General features: G+C 39.7%; 1 protein-coding gene across 3 annotated transcripts; it reads right to left on the bottom strand.

Annotated features, from left to right (window-relative positions):
• Positions 1–944: 944 nt before the first annotated feature.
• On the bottom strand, positions 945–17,664 carry TCP11L2 (t-complex 11 like 2). 3 transcript variants are annotated; one of them, XM_065851300.2, is made up of 11 exons: positions 17,337–17,663; positions 14,479–14,609; positions 12,353–12,522; positions 10,964–11,096; positions 9,845–9,965; positions 8,930–9,150; positions 7,792–7,928; positions 6,587–6,774; positions 5,140–5,321; positions 4,213–4,385; positions 945–3,658 (listed from the first exon to the last, which is right to left on the bottom strand). In XM_065851300.2, exons 3-11 carry the CDS (start codon positions 12,486–12,488, stop codon positions 3,414–3,416), a joined length of 1,536 nt encoding a protein of 511 aa, XP_065707372.1. In that variant the 5' UTR covers positions 12,489–12,522; positions 14,479–14,609; positions 17,337–17,663; the 3' UTR covers positions 945–3,413. The 3 variants fall into 3 exon arrangements, with proteins under 3 accessions (XP_065707372.1, XP_065707383.1, XP_071654889.1); XM_065851311.2 differs by lacking the exons at positions 12,353–12,522; positions 14,479–14,609; positions 17,337–17,663 and adding an exon at positions 12,124–12,268; XM_071798788.1 differs by lacking the exons at positions 945–3,658; positions 4,213–4,385; positions 5,140–5,321 and adding an exon at positions 5,344–5,721 and having other exon boundaries at positions 17,337–17,664.
• Between the last annotated feature and the right edge of the window lie 10 nt (positions 17,665–17,674).

Below are 17,674 nucleotides of genomic sequence, written 5' to 3'. Positions count from 1 at the left end.
TGAAACAGTTGATTGGTGAGCACATAGTTCAGGGGTGTCAAACTCATTTTCACCTAGGGCCACATCAGCCTCACAGTTGCCTTCAAAAGGCCAAATGTAATGAATGTACAGTCCTAAAATTACATTTGGCCCTTTGAAGGCAAATGCAAGGCTGATATAACCCCCAGTGAATATCAGTTTGACACCCCAACATAGCTAGTTAGATGACAGCTATGTAGGATGTTGTAGGATTGTGTGTATTAAACTCATAGGGCTGGCCATCCAGTTTTTGCAGGAAACAAAATAGAAGAAGCCTGAAATGTTGTTACTCTAACATGGATCCTTCCCACAGGCTGCAGTTCTTCAGGAACTTCTCCAGCATGGTTCCCTTCCCCAGGGTGCAGTCCTTCAGGAACAGACTGCTCCAGCCTGGGTCCCCCACAGGGTCACAAGTCCTGCCAGCAAACCTGTTCCAGCCTGGGCTCCTCTCTCCATGGGGCCACAGGTTCTGCCAGGAGCCTGCTCCAGTGTGGGCTTCCTATGGGGTCACAGCCTCCTTTGGGCATCCACCTGCTCTGGTGTGGGGTCCTCCCCAGACTGCAGGTGGATCTCTGCTCCACCATGGACCTCCATGGGCTGCAGGGGACAGCAGCCTCACCATGGTCTGCACCACAGTTTGCAGAGGAATCTCTGCAGACACCAAGGTCAGAGAAGGAGAAGCTGCTTCAGGCACCAGAGCAGAGTTGTTGCTCTCACATATTCTCACTCCTTGCTCCCAGCTGCTGTTGTGCAGCAGTTTTTCCACCCACCAACTACCAAAACCTTGCTACATAAACCCACACAATACAACCTTCCAAGGAGTCTGATTGAAGCGAGTGTTTGAATGTTATTTGTGCAACTGGATTAAAATCCAGTTCACTACACTACAGCTGCAACTGAGAAGTTACAGAAAGAGAGTCACAGCGTATTATTAGTGCAGTCATTTATCTTCGGCATTTAACAATCCATTACATTTAACAATTTGCATAAACAACTTTTTACCACCACTGGTATCACAAACAAGATATAATGCATACAAAACCTCAAATATCTGTATTTCAACAAAGAAAGCTGCTACAGAACGGCATCTTGTTTCACAAAGACAACTTCAGAGTAGAGGCAAGTGCGTTTCAACCATGGCAGCATAAACAGCATGCAACACATGACATTAAACAGATGCAGTGTCCATGTTTGAAACATTAAATAAAAATTAATATACATTAAAACAATCACTTGAAACATAGGCCATGCTATAAAATGCCCTTCGCAAGTCACCTTAATCGCCAAAAAAAAAAAAAAAATCCTCATTTTTTGAGTATTTACTGGTAAAAACTAGTATGACAGTTTCCCCAGTACACTAGAGATCTATTAGTTCAATATTTATCTTTACAATAAAATGCATATAAAGTATCATGATAAAAAGTTCATAATCATGTTATAAATCTTCAAATGTTCATAAAACTCTTTTGGCTGAAGCTCAAAATAGTTTAGGTGTTTTTAAAGATGTAGCACATCACTAAGATATAATTCCTCATAATTGCTTTTGAAATGCATTCTTCTCTTTATGATTTTGAATTGCACATCAACATTTCATATTCATCTGAGTAAGCCTGTTCTACCTAGTGGCACAATTGCTATATTCTAAGAGTTCCTTTCTCTCAGGTATTTCAGGCTTCAGGAAGTAGTTCCCTTTAAAATATGTATTCATCTCTGTTTTGTGCAATTTTTTTACAAAAGAGCAGAAATGCACTAGAGAAATTTTCTAAAAAGGCATTTGGCAGAAAGTTTTTCTTATCACATACATGTGACAAGTCACAACTGACTAGAAGTCATTTCCCTTACTAAAAAGAATACACAATTCTGTAAAAATGGACTACAAAACCACAGTGTTAATAATGCCCATTTTTTTTTAGACCTCTAAGATAGACATAGTAATGTACATACACAATTTGTGTCACACATTAAGCTTTTACGGGTAATTTGTTTTGTCTCTTCATAAAAAATAGACTGTAATATAAAATATTAAACCAAGCTATATAACTTGTACCACATTGAGTTTTTTTAATATATATGATGCTTTAAAAGGACTATTATATGGTAATATATTAAAAGACCATTTTCAAGTAAATTATAATTCAATTTCATAGACAAGAATGTCTATAATACGTATTCCAGCAGTAGCTATTCCCAGTAATCTGAAACATGCAAAATAAAGCATGTGTAAACTTATAGAAGTTTACTTCCACATTTCTCAATTTCAAACCTATGGATTTTCTGTATGCAAGATTTCTGTTATCCTAAATGGGAATTAAGTATTGGGATCTATTCCAAAGGAATTTGAAGATATTTTGAAGAAAAATGCAGTATTTATCAAAGATTCCTTGAAAGTGAATCTAATTACATTTGCAAAAATGACTAGCAATTTGGGTTCTGGCTTTCAAACCAGGAAATACATTTTGAAAAGCTTATACCCTCATCCAACCGAATATAGAAGGGGAAGTTGCTCTGTGGCCTGTAAGGTCATTCTCGAGTGTCTTTGGGAATACAGGTCAGAAAGACCCAACTTAAAAATACTTAATACCCATTAAGATCAAAGATCACTACATACACATATTAGAGATTAGATTTAAGATCTGTATGACCTCCACTGGATAAAGAAAATGCTTATAAACATTATATACATAGTTTTATCCCCTCCCCCGCATCATGTTTCTTATGTGTTTATCATTAATTTCAATTACAGTTGAGAAGTTCTGAATGATTCCTACTTTAAGTGGTGAATGCTGCTTCTGTAACTGCTATACTCCAAACAGCTTCTAATACTGGCATTCCTTAATGTATAACAACAGAGCCTAAGTTCAGGCTCCTGCAATACCAGAACTTGGCTTAGTATGAACCTGGTTTTGGTTACAAAAACAGTTATGCTTGTACTTTTTCGCTTCAAATTATTTCCAGAAACAATTGTTTTATTAGATATTGCTCTACAAAAATACAATGTAAGCATAGTATGTTTTATCTATAATTGTGTTGTCATTTCATAATTGCATTGCTATATGTAAATATATTTAAGTTGAAAAATGACATTATGTTTTAATGGAGGCAAAACAGTTAAATAATTTACCAGCTCCTTCCTGCTGCAAATCATAATAAATGCTTGACTTAAACTAGTAATTCACTGGCTATTCCAAATGACACAATCCATAAAACATTTAGTCTATTAAAATACACATGTCCTTGAAATTGACTTCTTCGCAGTGAATTTCAGAAACTTTCTGCATACAGTTTACAAGAGCTCATTAATAGTCACTGAAGTGGGCTGTTCTTAATGGGGAAGCCAAATCACTGTCTTGAAAGGTTAAAAAAAAAAAAAAGGATATAGAAGTAGGTCCTATTTTTTAATTGGTAGGTGTTTCTGTTTCTGCTTTCCCCATTGGTGCCTCAGAAAAAAGTAGTTTTCTAAGTATGTTTGCATAGAATGGTCCATACACTTGTTTATTGAAGTTTACAATGCTGGCATACTGAGATCCAATCAACTCCATCTCTGTCTGAATCACAGAAAGGCCTCCCGGCACAGTGGGCATGCACTTCTGAAAACTTGGAAGAGCAAGCACACTTCTCATGAAGAACTGGATTCGTTTGTCTGAAATGGAATATAAAGCAGGCTCAGAACAAATGTAAACCCAAGATGAAGCCATACTTGCTTTATAAGCACACTGCACATCAGCACAGCAAAAAAAAAAATCCAATAATGTAGGTAACATGTCTTTCCCAAGCTCATGTTGCAATGGGAAACAATACTGAAAGCTCCTTGAAGTTTGCTCCTGCAAGGTGGACACAGCTTTGACTTGTTGCAACAAGTCACATTACCTGATATGAAGTAGACTCGAAGAAAAAAGAAAAAACTAGGTTAAATGCAGAACTGTTAGGAAGGAGACTGAAGAGCACTTGTTTTTCTAAATCCTCCAAAATACTAGCTTCTCTAGGTTTGTTTGTACAGACACTTAAAATTATTTCTAGCTGTGACTAACCATGTTCTGCAGCATACCAAGAACACCATAGCTGAACGTTTCCTTACTTCTAGTTGACTCAGTATTTTACTGCAACAATAAGGTGCTTTTAAAAATAATTATTAAGCTTGCTAGGAATACATTTCTATACAGATACATACAATAACACAATTATGTATTATCTTACCAATCAAGGAACTGATGGGATTATTCTCCTCGGCAATATGACCAATTTGACCCATCAAATTACTCTGCATTTCTGCATTAAGAGTGGGAAGACCTCTTTCAGTTAGAGATGTGTTCACTTTGTTGCAAATCTGGACACCAATAGCATTGAGAGCCTCCTTCAAATCAAAAGTTCTGGAAGAAAGGAGTAGAAAGGCATTGAGTTTCGCAGCTTCTGTAGCACAGGCTGTAAGGTGACCTCACTTGTCTCCTTTCCCTTTTATTTTCAACCTGCTCTCTGCAATGAGAGAATTTAGAAAAGCTGTATTTTGCAGATTTATGTACATCTACAAACACTGGATAAATCTCCCTGTGGGAAATAAAGACCTAATTGTGATTCAAACAAAACCAACGAACAACAAAAAAAACATTTCAAGTGTGCAGCAGTGACACCAGTTCATTTTGTCCTTATGCTTAGGTGTTTTCCTGGGTCACATGCATGGCGTTTTATGAGAAAAAAAGAGTGGAGAACTCTTACGAGACACTTTTGGATGACATCAGTCTTGGTTGTAGCAGAGGTGGCAGCAGAAATAGGCAGCCAAATAGCTTGAACTACTTAAAACAAGTCTGAAGCTACCTGCAAGACAACTTGGTGAATGTATTGCCATAGTGTCTCCAGTATTAGGAGCATATGAATGAACTTTATTACTAGGCTCCAAATCCTTTAGACTAACATGAAGATTTAATTAAAACGTAACATTGAAAACATGTGCCTAACATACAGTGGACTTACATTGTAAAGAGAATATAGATATAGATTATTAAAATTGTGTCTTCCTATTATTAACAAGCACTGGCTATTACATTTTAATTGTTTCCCAAGGGTTTTCATATCCACCTAGTATTTTCTGTTAAAAAAAAATATGAAGAGAGAAAAACAGCGCCTTACTTCTTGCTCATGCCTTCAAGAAGAGGAACAGAGATCCTTTTCAGCTGCTCAGCAAAATCAGGCACGTCTACAATTGCTGCGCCCACCATATTGTTTGTTATGAGGCAAACACAAGCTATGATTTTCAACTGATTGAGCTTTTCTCTCAACTCCTGAAGACGAACTTCGTCTGTTATTAGAGTCTAGAATTGAAACAATAATACTAATTTAGGAATACAGAGGGCAAAAGCCAGGGAAAAGGACAGGTATAGGATGTAGTCATGAAGCATTACTATTTTTAATCACAAATATGCAAAGTCAGAAGAGACAGCAGATGACATACCCAGAGTATGTAGTATTGCACAAAATTGCATTATGAGTACCAAAAGTAACCCTGTGGTGGGAGAAAGGTAATGCCTCAAGTGCAGAGTAAACTGAGGACATTGCATCTTATTCCTCATTCCTGCTGACAAATATGTGATCAATGGTTTAGCCCATGATGTGGAGTGCTCAGGGGATCCAAAAACCTTGAGCACTACAGTGTTCACAAACAGAACAGTCTTCTAGATTCAGCTGTCCTTTGAAAAACACCATAATCTGTAACTGATTAACAGTAATGAACAATTGTGTATGACAACCGCCAGAGCAGGTTCTGCAAGTGATACATAACCTTCTACAGGCAAAAAGCCAGTTGATCATACCAAGAATACAAGTAAACCCACAGCAAGATGTAGCTGGAACGACTTATTTTAGGTTAGAAAAAACTGTTTGTAGCTCTTACTCCGAACTGTTTGAAGGAAAGGTAAGAATAAGGTGGTCTCCCTTCCATCCACTAACAGAGAGCACTAAGACCGTCCCCATGTATTTAGCAAATTCTCTGCCAAGCCACCCTAAGTACAGCTAAGGCGCTCACTGCAGATGCTAATTTTAGCCCTGACTGATGGCCAATTTCAAAATGGCTTTACAGAATATTGGAGATATCAGTAATTAGGAGCTGGAAAGAAAAACTGAACACTGATTCTCAAAGCAAAAACTTATTTACCCTTTTTCAGTGCAGGTATCTACTTCAGAGGGCTTCAAGTTTCTAACAATTCTGTTCTAAAGCAAGAGCGATCCCACCAATCCCGCTGGTGTTAGGAAAGTGGGATGCTATAGGCAGTTCTCTCAAAGGTACTGACAACAGTTGGCTTTCTGTATGAACTCCAGTCTTTGAGCATGGCCAAGACTGCTCTTAGGGTGGAGCTGGTGAGCTATGCTTCGACAGAGGCAAAACAACCTTTACCTTGTTCTTTTATAGTTGACTTGCCATCTCATATTTCAGAAACTAGAGCAGAATATACTCTGAAAATTTACTATTCCAAAATTTGAGAAGTACTTCACCTGTTGTGATCAATAGCAATAGTATGATATTATACTAGACCAATGTTTTCATACAGCTAGAAATCTGACATTGAAATATACTTCTTACCTCTGGAAATGTTTTGTGATAATCCCATTGTAACAATTTCAAGTAGCCATTGTTTAGCACCAGTGTAGGACTAATAATTGCTTTAGAACTACTATCAGCACCAGGGGATGATGAAGATTCATCAGAAACAGATGACAACTCATCTTCTATGGATTCCTTTATCCATTCTGTTGTGAGATCCAGGGCATCTAAGCATTACAAATCAGCACAGATTTACTACATGTTTTCATCAAAATAAGCAGTAGCTTGAGGAAAAGGGTTGTGCACGTTAACAAGAACTTCTGAAGACAAAACACAGTGGACAGCCAAGTCTTCACGCATGTACATTCTCTCCCTCACTTTTCTTCACTGATCACCTTCTATTGGACAACTGAATTTATTCTAGCTAGCTTGTACAAACCCAACAGCAAACTGTTAGACTTCAGCCAAGATTTCTGGGTAAAAAAAGCCCCCAAGACCAAGTTCCCAAAGCATTTCTTCCCTTTTCCAGAGAGGCCACTTAAGAGTTGGGCTTGGGACTGGAGAGCAGAGCTGAAGAGAGAGAAACTGTATCAACAGCAAACGAAATGCTTTTAAAGAGTTCTTTCCCAGGCTACATATAAACATGGTAGGCTGTATCAGTGGCTCAAGGTTCCTATTTTAGAAGTCCCTCCTCCAGATGTTAGTAAGTTTTCTTTTTCTTGGAAAATACGCTTTCCTGAAGACTGTTTGGCCACATTACACAAAACCTGTAAGAGTGGGTCAAGTCAACTTTGCATCACCTAAGAAGTTTTCCTCAGAGCCTGCCTTTTATGTAAAATAATCATCCCATCCCTTTCAAGTTTCAGGCACACTAATTGGTTCTACACGCATACTTCAGACTAGCAACAGACTTGCATACAAAAAAAGATAACGTCTCTGCTTTCAGTACGTAGAGCTTCTGCCTCCAGACAGCAAAAACCATTGTCTGCTTTTCTGATACCAACTGATTCAGCAAATACAAATTTTTCTGAAACCGCCCTGGATTACAGATAAACATACTTTATAACAAGTCAAGCAATCACCCATCAGTAGCTTGCTTATCGAAGAATTTTTGCATTAGTTAGATCCAAACAAGAAACTGCATTTTTCTTCCAAGTTAACTGCAATTGATAGATTTTATAGGATACCTTTAAATAGTCCTCTTTAAAAAAAAAAAAAAAAGTTAAATATAGCATGATACCTACTTGGTGTTTCTTCAAGAATTTCCTGGAATTTTGTTCTTTCGTAGTCCACCAAATTACGCCGAAGGTATGGCCTAAGGTTTTGAATTCTGTAATTAGCCATATCCACTTTCATTAGGTCCAAAACATGGAATATTTGTCTGAAAGGAAAAGTTCAAAATTTGCCAATTAGAATAGTCTACTGATTTTAACCAGCACATGCAAGTTATACCTACATCAGCACTTTAATTTCAGTTCTGGGAGAAGTTAATGCCTTCATTGATATTTCAGTGTTAACAGGTTTGCTACCTATCTTCCAGGATACTTGAAGGATTGTTGCATTTAAGGCTTGGTGTCAGTTAGAGAAGAAGACAAGTATTTAGCATCCCTAAATGCTACAACCCTGTAACAGAAAAAAAGTGTTTTCAAGAACTATATCCATTGGTACATTTCAGACTAAATGAACAGATTTTAACTTTTTAGTCACTCTAATTGCACCAAGAGAAACGATCCTTCTGCCCAGTTGCTTTGGTCCCTGTATATGATCCAAGTTGCAATAAAACAGTAGAACAACAACTAACATTTACTCTTAATGTTTCAGTGTACCTAAGAAGCAGTAAACTGGTTTCTGCCCATTTATACAAGTGTTTTACTCTAGTTCAAGTAATAAGTTCTTCAGTAAAGAGATTTTAAATGCAAAGTCTGGCCTCCTAGAGAAGTATACAATACACAGTTCAAGAAGGAACAATAAAAATGCACTAAAATTTTGTATGGATGAATACGACTGAAAAAGCAGTCTCTGAAACACAAATTATTGCAAAAGTACTTTTATTGTTGTTCAGGGGCTTAGATATTCAGAACTAGTAGTGTTTGATCTAGGCATTCTACCTACTTCATTAAAAAGATACACATAATATTCTGGTCATAGCTCCTCCCCTTTAACACTTCCGTATAAAAATAAGGTCTACAATTTGAAAGCAGGTGTTATGTAAAGAAGGCTTAAATTGCGTCAGTTTAAGACTTCACCCCCATATTCCATTCCATTCTCTTTCAGAGAATAGGTTTTTCCTCAAAAAGAAAGAACACCCAAAACTACCCAAACAACAACAACAACAAAACACAAAACAAACACACAAAAACCCACCAAAAACTGAATACCAACCTCAGTAATTCTACGATATTGTCAGTTGCTTTTAACTGTTTTATATCGTTGTCTCTTATTGGAGCACACAACTTTCCCATAGTGTTGATGATATAGTTAGCTAGCCCATGAATATCAACAGCATTATGTTCTGCCTGCTGTCTTATAAGATCTGTATCTAGAACTTCACAAATTTGAGTTTTAATCCTGTTTGCTCCAGGAGTCAGGAAGGAAAGAAGAATCTAAAGTAAGGAGACAAAAAAATAATCTTATCAATAAAAACCAAACCATTCAGTAAACACACCAAAGTAAGATTTTAATACTGATGTGTCAAGTGTATTTAGCTGACCGACTACAAGACACATTAAGACTGAACATTATCTAAGGCAGCAGGAAAAAAGGACTGTTAAAAGGATCGCAGTGCAGTTCTGAAAAATGCTCAAAGCCCGTAAACCAGAAAGCAGGTTAACAATGAGACTCTTTCAAAAACTGGGAGGTTGCCCCATAAAACAAACATTTACTAACTTAAAATTTCGTGCCAGGATTTAAGGTGTGTATGCTCCTCTATGTGGTGATTGTAAACAATAAAGTCTATTTGGACAGGTGCAGTCATGTTTATGCTCCAGTTCATGCCCTAAGCTCACACAGTGTGTTGCTGGAAACAGGCTGGTAGAGATGTGAAGCTCTGAAAGAAGAGCTGACTTGCAATTAACCATCATGCAATGACAGTTGTGTATGCATGGCCATATTACTGGTTAGTACAAATATACTATAAATAGACAACTACTGCAGTTCTGAGTAGTTATAGTTCCATCTCAAAAGAAAGCACTTCAAGATGTTGTCTTGACTGAGTGTGCAGATCCTTCAGTAAAGTAAGAGACTCTCAAACCTAAGCTGACAAAACAACACTGGGGATGGTGGGGGGAGGAATGTTACCTCCTTAATTTCCTCAAAGAGCTTGATAGCATGTTCATATTCTGGAGGATCTTCATTCAGTTCTGATTCCAAATGATCCCAAAATGCCTTATGTACAATTCGTTTCACTGTGCCTGCAAGGCTGTGGAAGAAATCAATTAGATAGAGAAAAGACTCCCAACTAGCTTTCATCCTCAGTGACAAGTGTTTTGGATTTGCCTAATCACTTGTTGGGAAAAACACAACACCCCACTATTATGCCCTGCAACCGTATCTTTCTCAGGCTGTGTATTGTCAGCTGCCAAAACATGGTCTAGACTGGCAAACCTTTCCTAAAACACCTGTATTTTATAAAGTGGTGCTGGCAATTCAGATACAGGTAGAGATATTACCTTTCCTTTTCCCTTGCCAAATTTGTATTCGTTATCCTAACCGGGTATGTTAAGTATTAGGCTTCCTCAAAAACTGTTCTGTCATATAACCAGTTATCAGTTAAGGGACTCATGCAATTAAAATCTGTTTGTTTTCTTCATGTAAATTTTCTTAAAGTAAAGACCAGGGTTACTTTTAAGTTACACATGTCTACAAGCAAGAACATTTTAGCTACCTACATGAGGGAAGTTACTTCTCACTTCCTCTGTTTCTCCAGGTGTTTTTGCATCTCTTCTGAGGCTAATATTAGAACTATGTTCATGATAAGCTCTGTCTTATCACTATGGCACCAATGAGCTGCTACACAACAACTGTGCAGAAGGCCATCAACTGCTCTTTTCCACAGGGCTTGGAACCAAGCACAATCGACCAATACTCACCTTCACCTCAGTCATTCCTACTGCATTAGCCTTTTGTCTTCCACATGACATTTAAGACAGAGCAATATGCTCCATGACATTATAACAACTCAACTGGACTGCAACACCTGTTCCAAGCAAGACAGCTTTGACAGTGACTGCTGGAGGTGCAGGATGAAAATCTGTTGCCTTTCAAGGTGTTTTCACTCAGGGTTTTTTGTTGTTTGTTTTAATCTGCTGCTCCATTCATTTCTCCTCTCTTCCCAACCCCAGTGCTGGTATTTTTTGGTTCCCCACATTCCCCAGCCCAAAAAAAAAAAAAAAAAAAAAAAAAAAATCAGGCTCTTACCTGTTCTGCGGGAAGGCTTCATGTTTTATGCAAAAATTCGCATTTACAGCAATTTCATGAGCTAGAGTCAAGTCTGACAAATTTCTTGCAGCTGCCATCAGTTCATCAAATGTAATAATCTTGGGAGGGCTTGCTGAAGGAACAAACAAGATCCATTCAAGCCAAATATCTATGATTGATGTGTGCAATTTAAAAATATTAAAATTCAGAAATTTTACTGTTTGCTAATTGGACTCTAGTACTCTAAAAGAAACAACCTAGGATTACCAGGTCTTTATATCTTCTTAAAACACTAACTCAGGAAACTCCCATCTTATCAGGGGGGGGTGTGTGTGGGTAATACCACACAAGCCTCATAACACTTTGAAAAACAATTTCATATTTCTGCATTTTAACCAAGATATCTTTTTTCCTCTAAAACAGAATCTCGCATTCCACAGATTTCCTACTGACTGTTCTGTAAAATCCACTGGACCAAGAGCACAGGCAGTAACAAATACCAGATGACCATAATTCTGAGCATGTAATGGCTATATGTGGTTTTATTGCCTATAGAGAAGGTTCTGAAGTTACCAACTTGAAAACCCTCAACTTATGTTCCATAGCAGATGGATCATAAGTTACACTCCCTTTTAAAAAAATAAATATATACTACATTGGAAAGCAAGAAGAAATTCCCCAAGTTTCTAAACCCCAAAACTCTGTTATTTAACTTAGTATCTGTAATTAAGCCTTTGAAAACTGTCCATAAAGAGCCAGCTGCCAATTGCAGCTCCACTAACAAGTTTGTTTTAATGCAAGATTTCACTTCTATAGACACTAAAAAGTATGCAAGGTCTGACAATGCTTACACACATGAACATGAAGCACATCTTAGCCAAGGTTTTATTGATCATTCCTCAAAATACCTTCTTTGTGCAAACGTTTTTCTGTTTGATCCTAATTTTTATACAAGAAGAAAAAACTGAATTTCAGATTAATGTTAGGTAACTTCATGTAATATTATAAATCTGTAACTTACAGATTTAATTTTAAAGTGTATGGAGCAAACAGAAGGAACCCATCCTTTGCACAAAGCCAGGTCTGGTTGAGTGGCAGACTGCTACCAACATCAAGACTAGCTCAAGATCAGGATGTCCACGGTGGCACACTTTTCTTACACTTTCAGATGGGAAGGTGTGCACAGGGAGACCCCCACGGATACGGCTGCTGGTGGTGTTCCACACACAAGGAGATGCGCTGCTTCTCAGAGAGAAAGTCATGCCTTTCTCTTAATACTCTTAAACAGAGATTCAGAATCCCGGGTTCTACCCACAACAGCAAAGAGAAATGAGATAAGTTAGCCTTATCTGTCTACCCGCAATGCAGGTAAGGTTGAAATAGGCTTACATGCTGGGGAACTGGGTTTGCTTGAAGAATCACTGTTAAAGCTCTGTCTTGAATACTCAGAGTCACTGGAAGAAGCTGTGCTTTCAGAGAGGCGTGAAGAATCTGAATCACTGTGCTGGTCATCATTGAGAGGCATTCTGATTCAATTTGGCTGCTACAGTAAACAAGACCTGGAAAGATAAATATACCATGAAACCAGCACTTACTAATTTGTTTCTCTAAAGTCAGATGCTGATCATTATGTTGTGAATGAAGTTGCCTTTCTTCAAAAGGTGTTATAGAAAGGATCCAGCTTCACATGCAAAATCATAGTTACTAACAAACTATGTCTGTTCTGCAAGAACTTTTTTTCCTTTCTGCTGTTTCATACCTTAATTGTTATGCTAGAGACAGCCTAAAAAAACCCAAAATTAAAGACTACCCACAGTAACCCCTGAAGCTGCTTGTCAGAATTTTGGAAGCACTCAACATCCATAAAGGCACCTCAAGGTGTTACCCTCCCCCACATGACTTCACCAAGTGCTGTTTAGCAATTAGCTTCCTTCCACAAATGGACTACACTGAATGTAACAACTCTGAAGCAAACACAGAAGTTGCTTGGGGAGTGTAGGTAAATAATTCAAAATACTACATTTCCTGACAAGGTGCAGCTAGAAGCCTGGTCTGTTCCTTTAAGTGGGTCTTTGCTCAGAATCAGATCAACAATGGCATAGACCCCAGAAATACTCCTCCTAGAGGTGAGGGTGGATGGGTTTTCTGTTTTAAGTCAAACAGTAACTCTGAGCCTCTAACATTATATTCAGCATACGTGACATTTAACACTGAGAAGTGTCATGCTTCTTAGTGCTTCTGTCTACAAAAAGAACTGCCTCCCAGGCAGATAATCTACAACTGCAGAGAATTTGGACAGCTGCACAGTGCGATAGAGATGATTAATAGTTATATGACGGGAAGTGAAAAATATGTTCATAACCATATTAAAATGAGAAACTGGAAGTCAGCCACAATTACTACCAAAGGAATTTGGCCCAGATACCAAAAGTAGCTGTCTATCATTGACTAAAGCCATAAAGCATTCTGTAATAGACTTCATGAAGAGACACAGCCAACAATGCCTTCCATCATCAAATTTAAGTAACATGACTCCATTTATAACTAAATTGCTAAAACTTTAGCAAGGCAAAGAATACCACACTTCGCAACAGGTGAACTTAGGAAAAGCCACTTTTGGCAGCAAAGGGGTAACCTTTGTGTGCATTTATGTGAATAAACATATTGTTGGTTCAAGAGGTAGACAAAAAGGAATAAGAATGAAGATTTCTTTAATGCTGGCACATAGTTAAAGCCTAGAGTGTTCAATTTTTTGAGTACCAGCTTGTCCTGAATAGACCTTTATAACTTCATGAGGTACTTAACTGATGAGTACTCCCCTGTTAATTGAGGTGATTAACATTTGTTAAGTGTATGTTTACCACTCCTCCTCTCCCAAGAGGAAAGAGGATGCATTCAAGTGCCTTATGTAATGTTTTATGCTTTTTATTTTTTGGTGAAAAGCATTAATCACATGAGCAAGAACACAGCACAGTTTATTACCTTACTGGAAAAGCCAGTAAGAATAGACTTTTGATCAGGATATAAAGGTCACGGGTTCAAGACTTACAGTGTTAGTTGTGATCCTTAACATCTTTTATTAGAATGACAATTTTATCATTTCTAACATGCAACTGAAAACAAGCAGATATTTAAAATAGTACTGACAAAACAGGACAGTTGCAAGAGAACCTAGAACACCAAAAGGCTGAGATATTTTTGACTTCGAAACTGTATTTGTCTAAGTTACAATTAGAAATGAGTCACTAATGTTACACAAGAGACCAAAGCTATTTCTTCAGTTAAGACGTGTTACAAATCTCAAAGTTAGCAGTGACTAGAAACTAGTTGTGGCAAGTAACCTACCTGTAGAACACACTCCAGGTTCTTGATGTGGACCCGCTCACTTAAACACAGTAAACCTACAGAGCCTGCAAAGCTTACATTACTCTCCCACATTGTTTCTGGATCAGCATCAGCACACTATTTCCAGGCTTTAATCGTGTATAAAACTCATTTATATACAAGTAACTAACCTCCAAAAGGTTAATGTTCCACGTGGTCCATCGAAAGATTCGGTTAGCGTTGCTAGTAGTGTACTGGCCCAAACGGTCTCGTAAGTCACTCGCCTAGTAAGAGCACTTCGAGATGTGCCTACCGCTTCAGTCTAGGTGTTAAGAACACAGATGAAATTAAATGACCACTGAAAAACCAAAATTCCTCTTAACTCTCAGTACAATAATTCTAATCATATTCAAATTTGTAAATATTCTGATTTGCAAGGTATTCCTGACAGCAAGTACTAAACCAGCCACAGAAGCAATTCAGCATTGCCATTTTCTACCCCAGTCTTGATTCCCAAGGCCAAATCATCAAGTTAGAAATTAAAATTTATATACATTAAGCCCACACACTGGCCCCAGCAAAGGATCTTTTGGCAACAAATGCTTGTATTTCAAAGAGTCTCACAACGTATCGATGTACTGAGACCATACCTGTTCCTACAATACATGCACACATACAGATAGAGTTGCCAGTAGAGTGCTTCAGGAGACTTAATTGAAATAATAAGTTTCAACAATGCACGAGGAGATGACACACCAAAAAACCACTGCAACCTTTGCCACAGTAAATACATTTCCTACTAGGATGCCTCAAACGGAACGGTAAGGAAGAACGGGTATATTCTGCAGATTCAGAATATTATTGCTAAACCCTGACTTTAAAAGATAAACAAGACAGAAAGCACATCAAAGTAAACATACATGAATACACAAGCAGAATCCGGATATGCCATCTAGAGTTTTTAAATACGCTGCCCAACAGCTAAAAAGCTTACAGAAAAGTACATTCATTGAGCATATCAAAGGGAAGTACAAACTAAAAAAAAAAAGCTTTTCTAATTAGTTACAACAATACACTACTGAGTTACTTAGTCCATCCTTTGTAGCATACACTGGAAAAGCTGCTTTTCCTTATGCTTTTGTAGACAGCACAGGGCTTCTCATAAATTACTAACAGCCAAGTTCACATGCAATTTTAAGTTTAGATTAAAAAGCTTCCAAGTAAAAATATTTCAGGAAGCCCTCTAACCTCCCAAGATCTCTTGTGAGGATCTCTACTCACTATCTTGAGTAGACAACACCATCTTATTTTTGATTTGTTAATTAGGTACTAGAAACGAGGCTGTTTCAATACACAGCTTAATATCCTAGCTATTCTATTAAAGGGTCAGCCTTTGGTTACAGCCTGCTTTACTCTTCCTGTATTAATAACAACTGATGTTTACTTTTACATTAGGTTGAATACCTTCACAGTGGGCTTCATTACATTGTTTGCTTTCCTTCGATCACTATTATTTTGCAGTTTTTGTAAGAATAAACTCTAAGTGAGAGACAAAGCTAAAAATATCTTCTAAATTTACAAAACCCAAGTTTCTAGTTAATTTAACGAGGGTGAAGTAAATTATCGTGGTTTCTGCTGTTATTTATAAATTTTTGATTGTTCTTTCTAGTAAAGACACAATGGATACAACACTCTAGATGCTTAAGGACATCTTGCTTTTATACGGTCACCACACCACCCAACCCAATCTTTCACTTAAAACTGATGAAGATGGCAAGATCAGATTGGTTTCAGAGAACACAAACACCCTTTTTATTCCCAAAGGCTTCCTTTAGAAGTTACTTTATGAAGTACTTTGGGAAAAATAAAAAGACAGCTTGGAAGTTGTTTTTTTTTCTCCCTTCAGATAGCATCTCCAATAAAGGTTTTTCCTGCCCTGCTTTGTTCAGATAAGACCCTCCATGCACACACACTTTCTTAGTGCTCTGCTCAGTTTTACCACTATAAACGTCTCAACTTTGTTTATTCCACTGGGTTTACGTCTTTACTATCTCGAAGCTGGCACCGACTGAATCCCTTTGGGCTCGAGTTTCTCTTTCACCGGCTGCCCCCTTGCCAGCACTCGAGGCACAGGAGCAGCAAAGAGCCTTTGTTAAGAGCTGCGGAATTTCCTCATGCTCCGCTTTTGACAGCTCGCAGCCGACATCCATCCCCTTTAGCTCTCTAGCTCCGCAGCTCTTCCCTTTAGACAGCGGCTGAGGGCCTACAAATACTCAAGTAAGAGGGAGACGAGCCCGTCCCCCCGGTCTGTGTGCGGGACGGCCGCGGGAGTTCCCCTCACCCCAGACACTTAGGCAACGCGCCCCGCAAGCCCGGTCCGTGACAAGGGGTCACACCGCCCCAAGGGGGACCCAGGACGCCTGCCCAGCCCCCTCACTCGCCGGCTCCCCCAGCGGGGGGAGCGGCACGGCTGGTAGGCGGCTCCTCCTTCTCCTCCATCTGTTTCGCTGCCTGTCTCCTCCCCCAGCCCCATGTTTTTAACAGCAGAGGCAGGAGTTTGGCACTCGCCGACCAAAACAAAACAGTGTTTCCAAGGACAGAGCCGGGGGGAGGAAGGGAGGAGGAGAGGAGCCAGCCCCGGAGAAGACGAACTCGGCTGCCCGCCTCCAAGTGTCCGGGCCCCTCATGCCCTGGGGTGCCCTCGTCTTCCGAGGCTGAAGGGGGGAACCCTCGCGGCTGTGCCCGTCGGGCAGCAGGCATTAAGGGACGGGGGCAGCCTCGTACACACGGCGCAAGGGGTGCGCTACAGACCCAGAACAGGAACTGCGAAACCCGCCTGCTGCAGCGGGAGCCCCAACGGGGCAGCAGAGCGGAGCGCCAGCCCGTCAACCCCGCTGCACGACAGAGCAGCGGTCCCGACTCAGCTCCGACCCGGACTCATCCCACAGCTCAATGCCCGGACACCCAGGCGTGTTCCGTGACGAACGGTACCGCCGCCGGACGGCGCAGCTCGGCTGCAGCCCTGCCCCAGCTCGCCCCGGTCACTCACCGCGGCCCAGCAGCAGCAGCAACTCGCCCTCCTGCGCGGCGCTCGCCAGGGCTTTAAACTGCCCCCCCCGCGGATTTATACACCCAGTCCGGACTATTAGTGGCTTCCTTGGGCGCGTCCATCTCTGCCGGTGACGGGGGAGGATGTAAGCTTTTTCTGCCTGTCGACAGCGAGTTAGCCCGAGGGTCTCGGGTCAACGCACGCCTATCCCCGCAGAAACAGTGCACGTCACCTCATTCTGCCCAGGTCCGAGCACTAACCGGCGAGAAATATGAGGTGACGAGCGAAGACGCTTCCATTGACTCCCCCGCACTGAATGGGCCCTGCCGGGGGAAGGG

This window comes from Patagioenas fasciata, chromosome 1 (assembly GCF_037038585.1).
Source record: "Patagioenas fasciata isolate bPatFas1 chromosome 1, bPatFas1.hap1, whole genome shotgun sequence".
In the NCBI taxonomy this organism is placed as follows: domain Eukaryota; kingdom Metazoa; phylum Chordata; class Aves; order Columbiformes; family Columbidae; genus Patagioenas; species Patagioenas fasciata.
The sequence above is the reverse complement of the archived record's forward strand: the minus strand, read 5'-3'. Positions and strand labels throughout refer to the sequence as shown.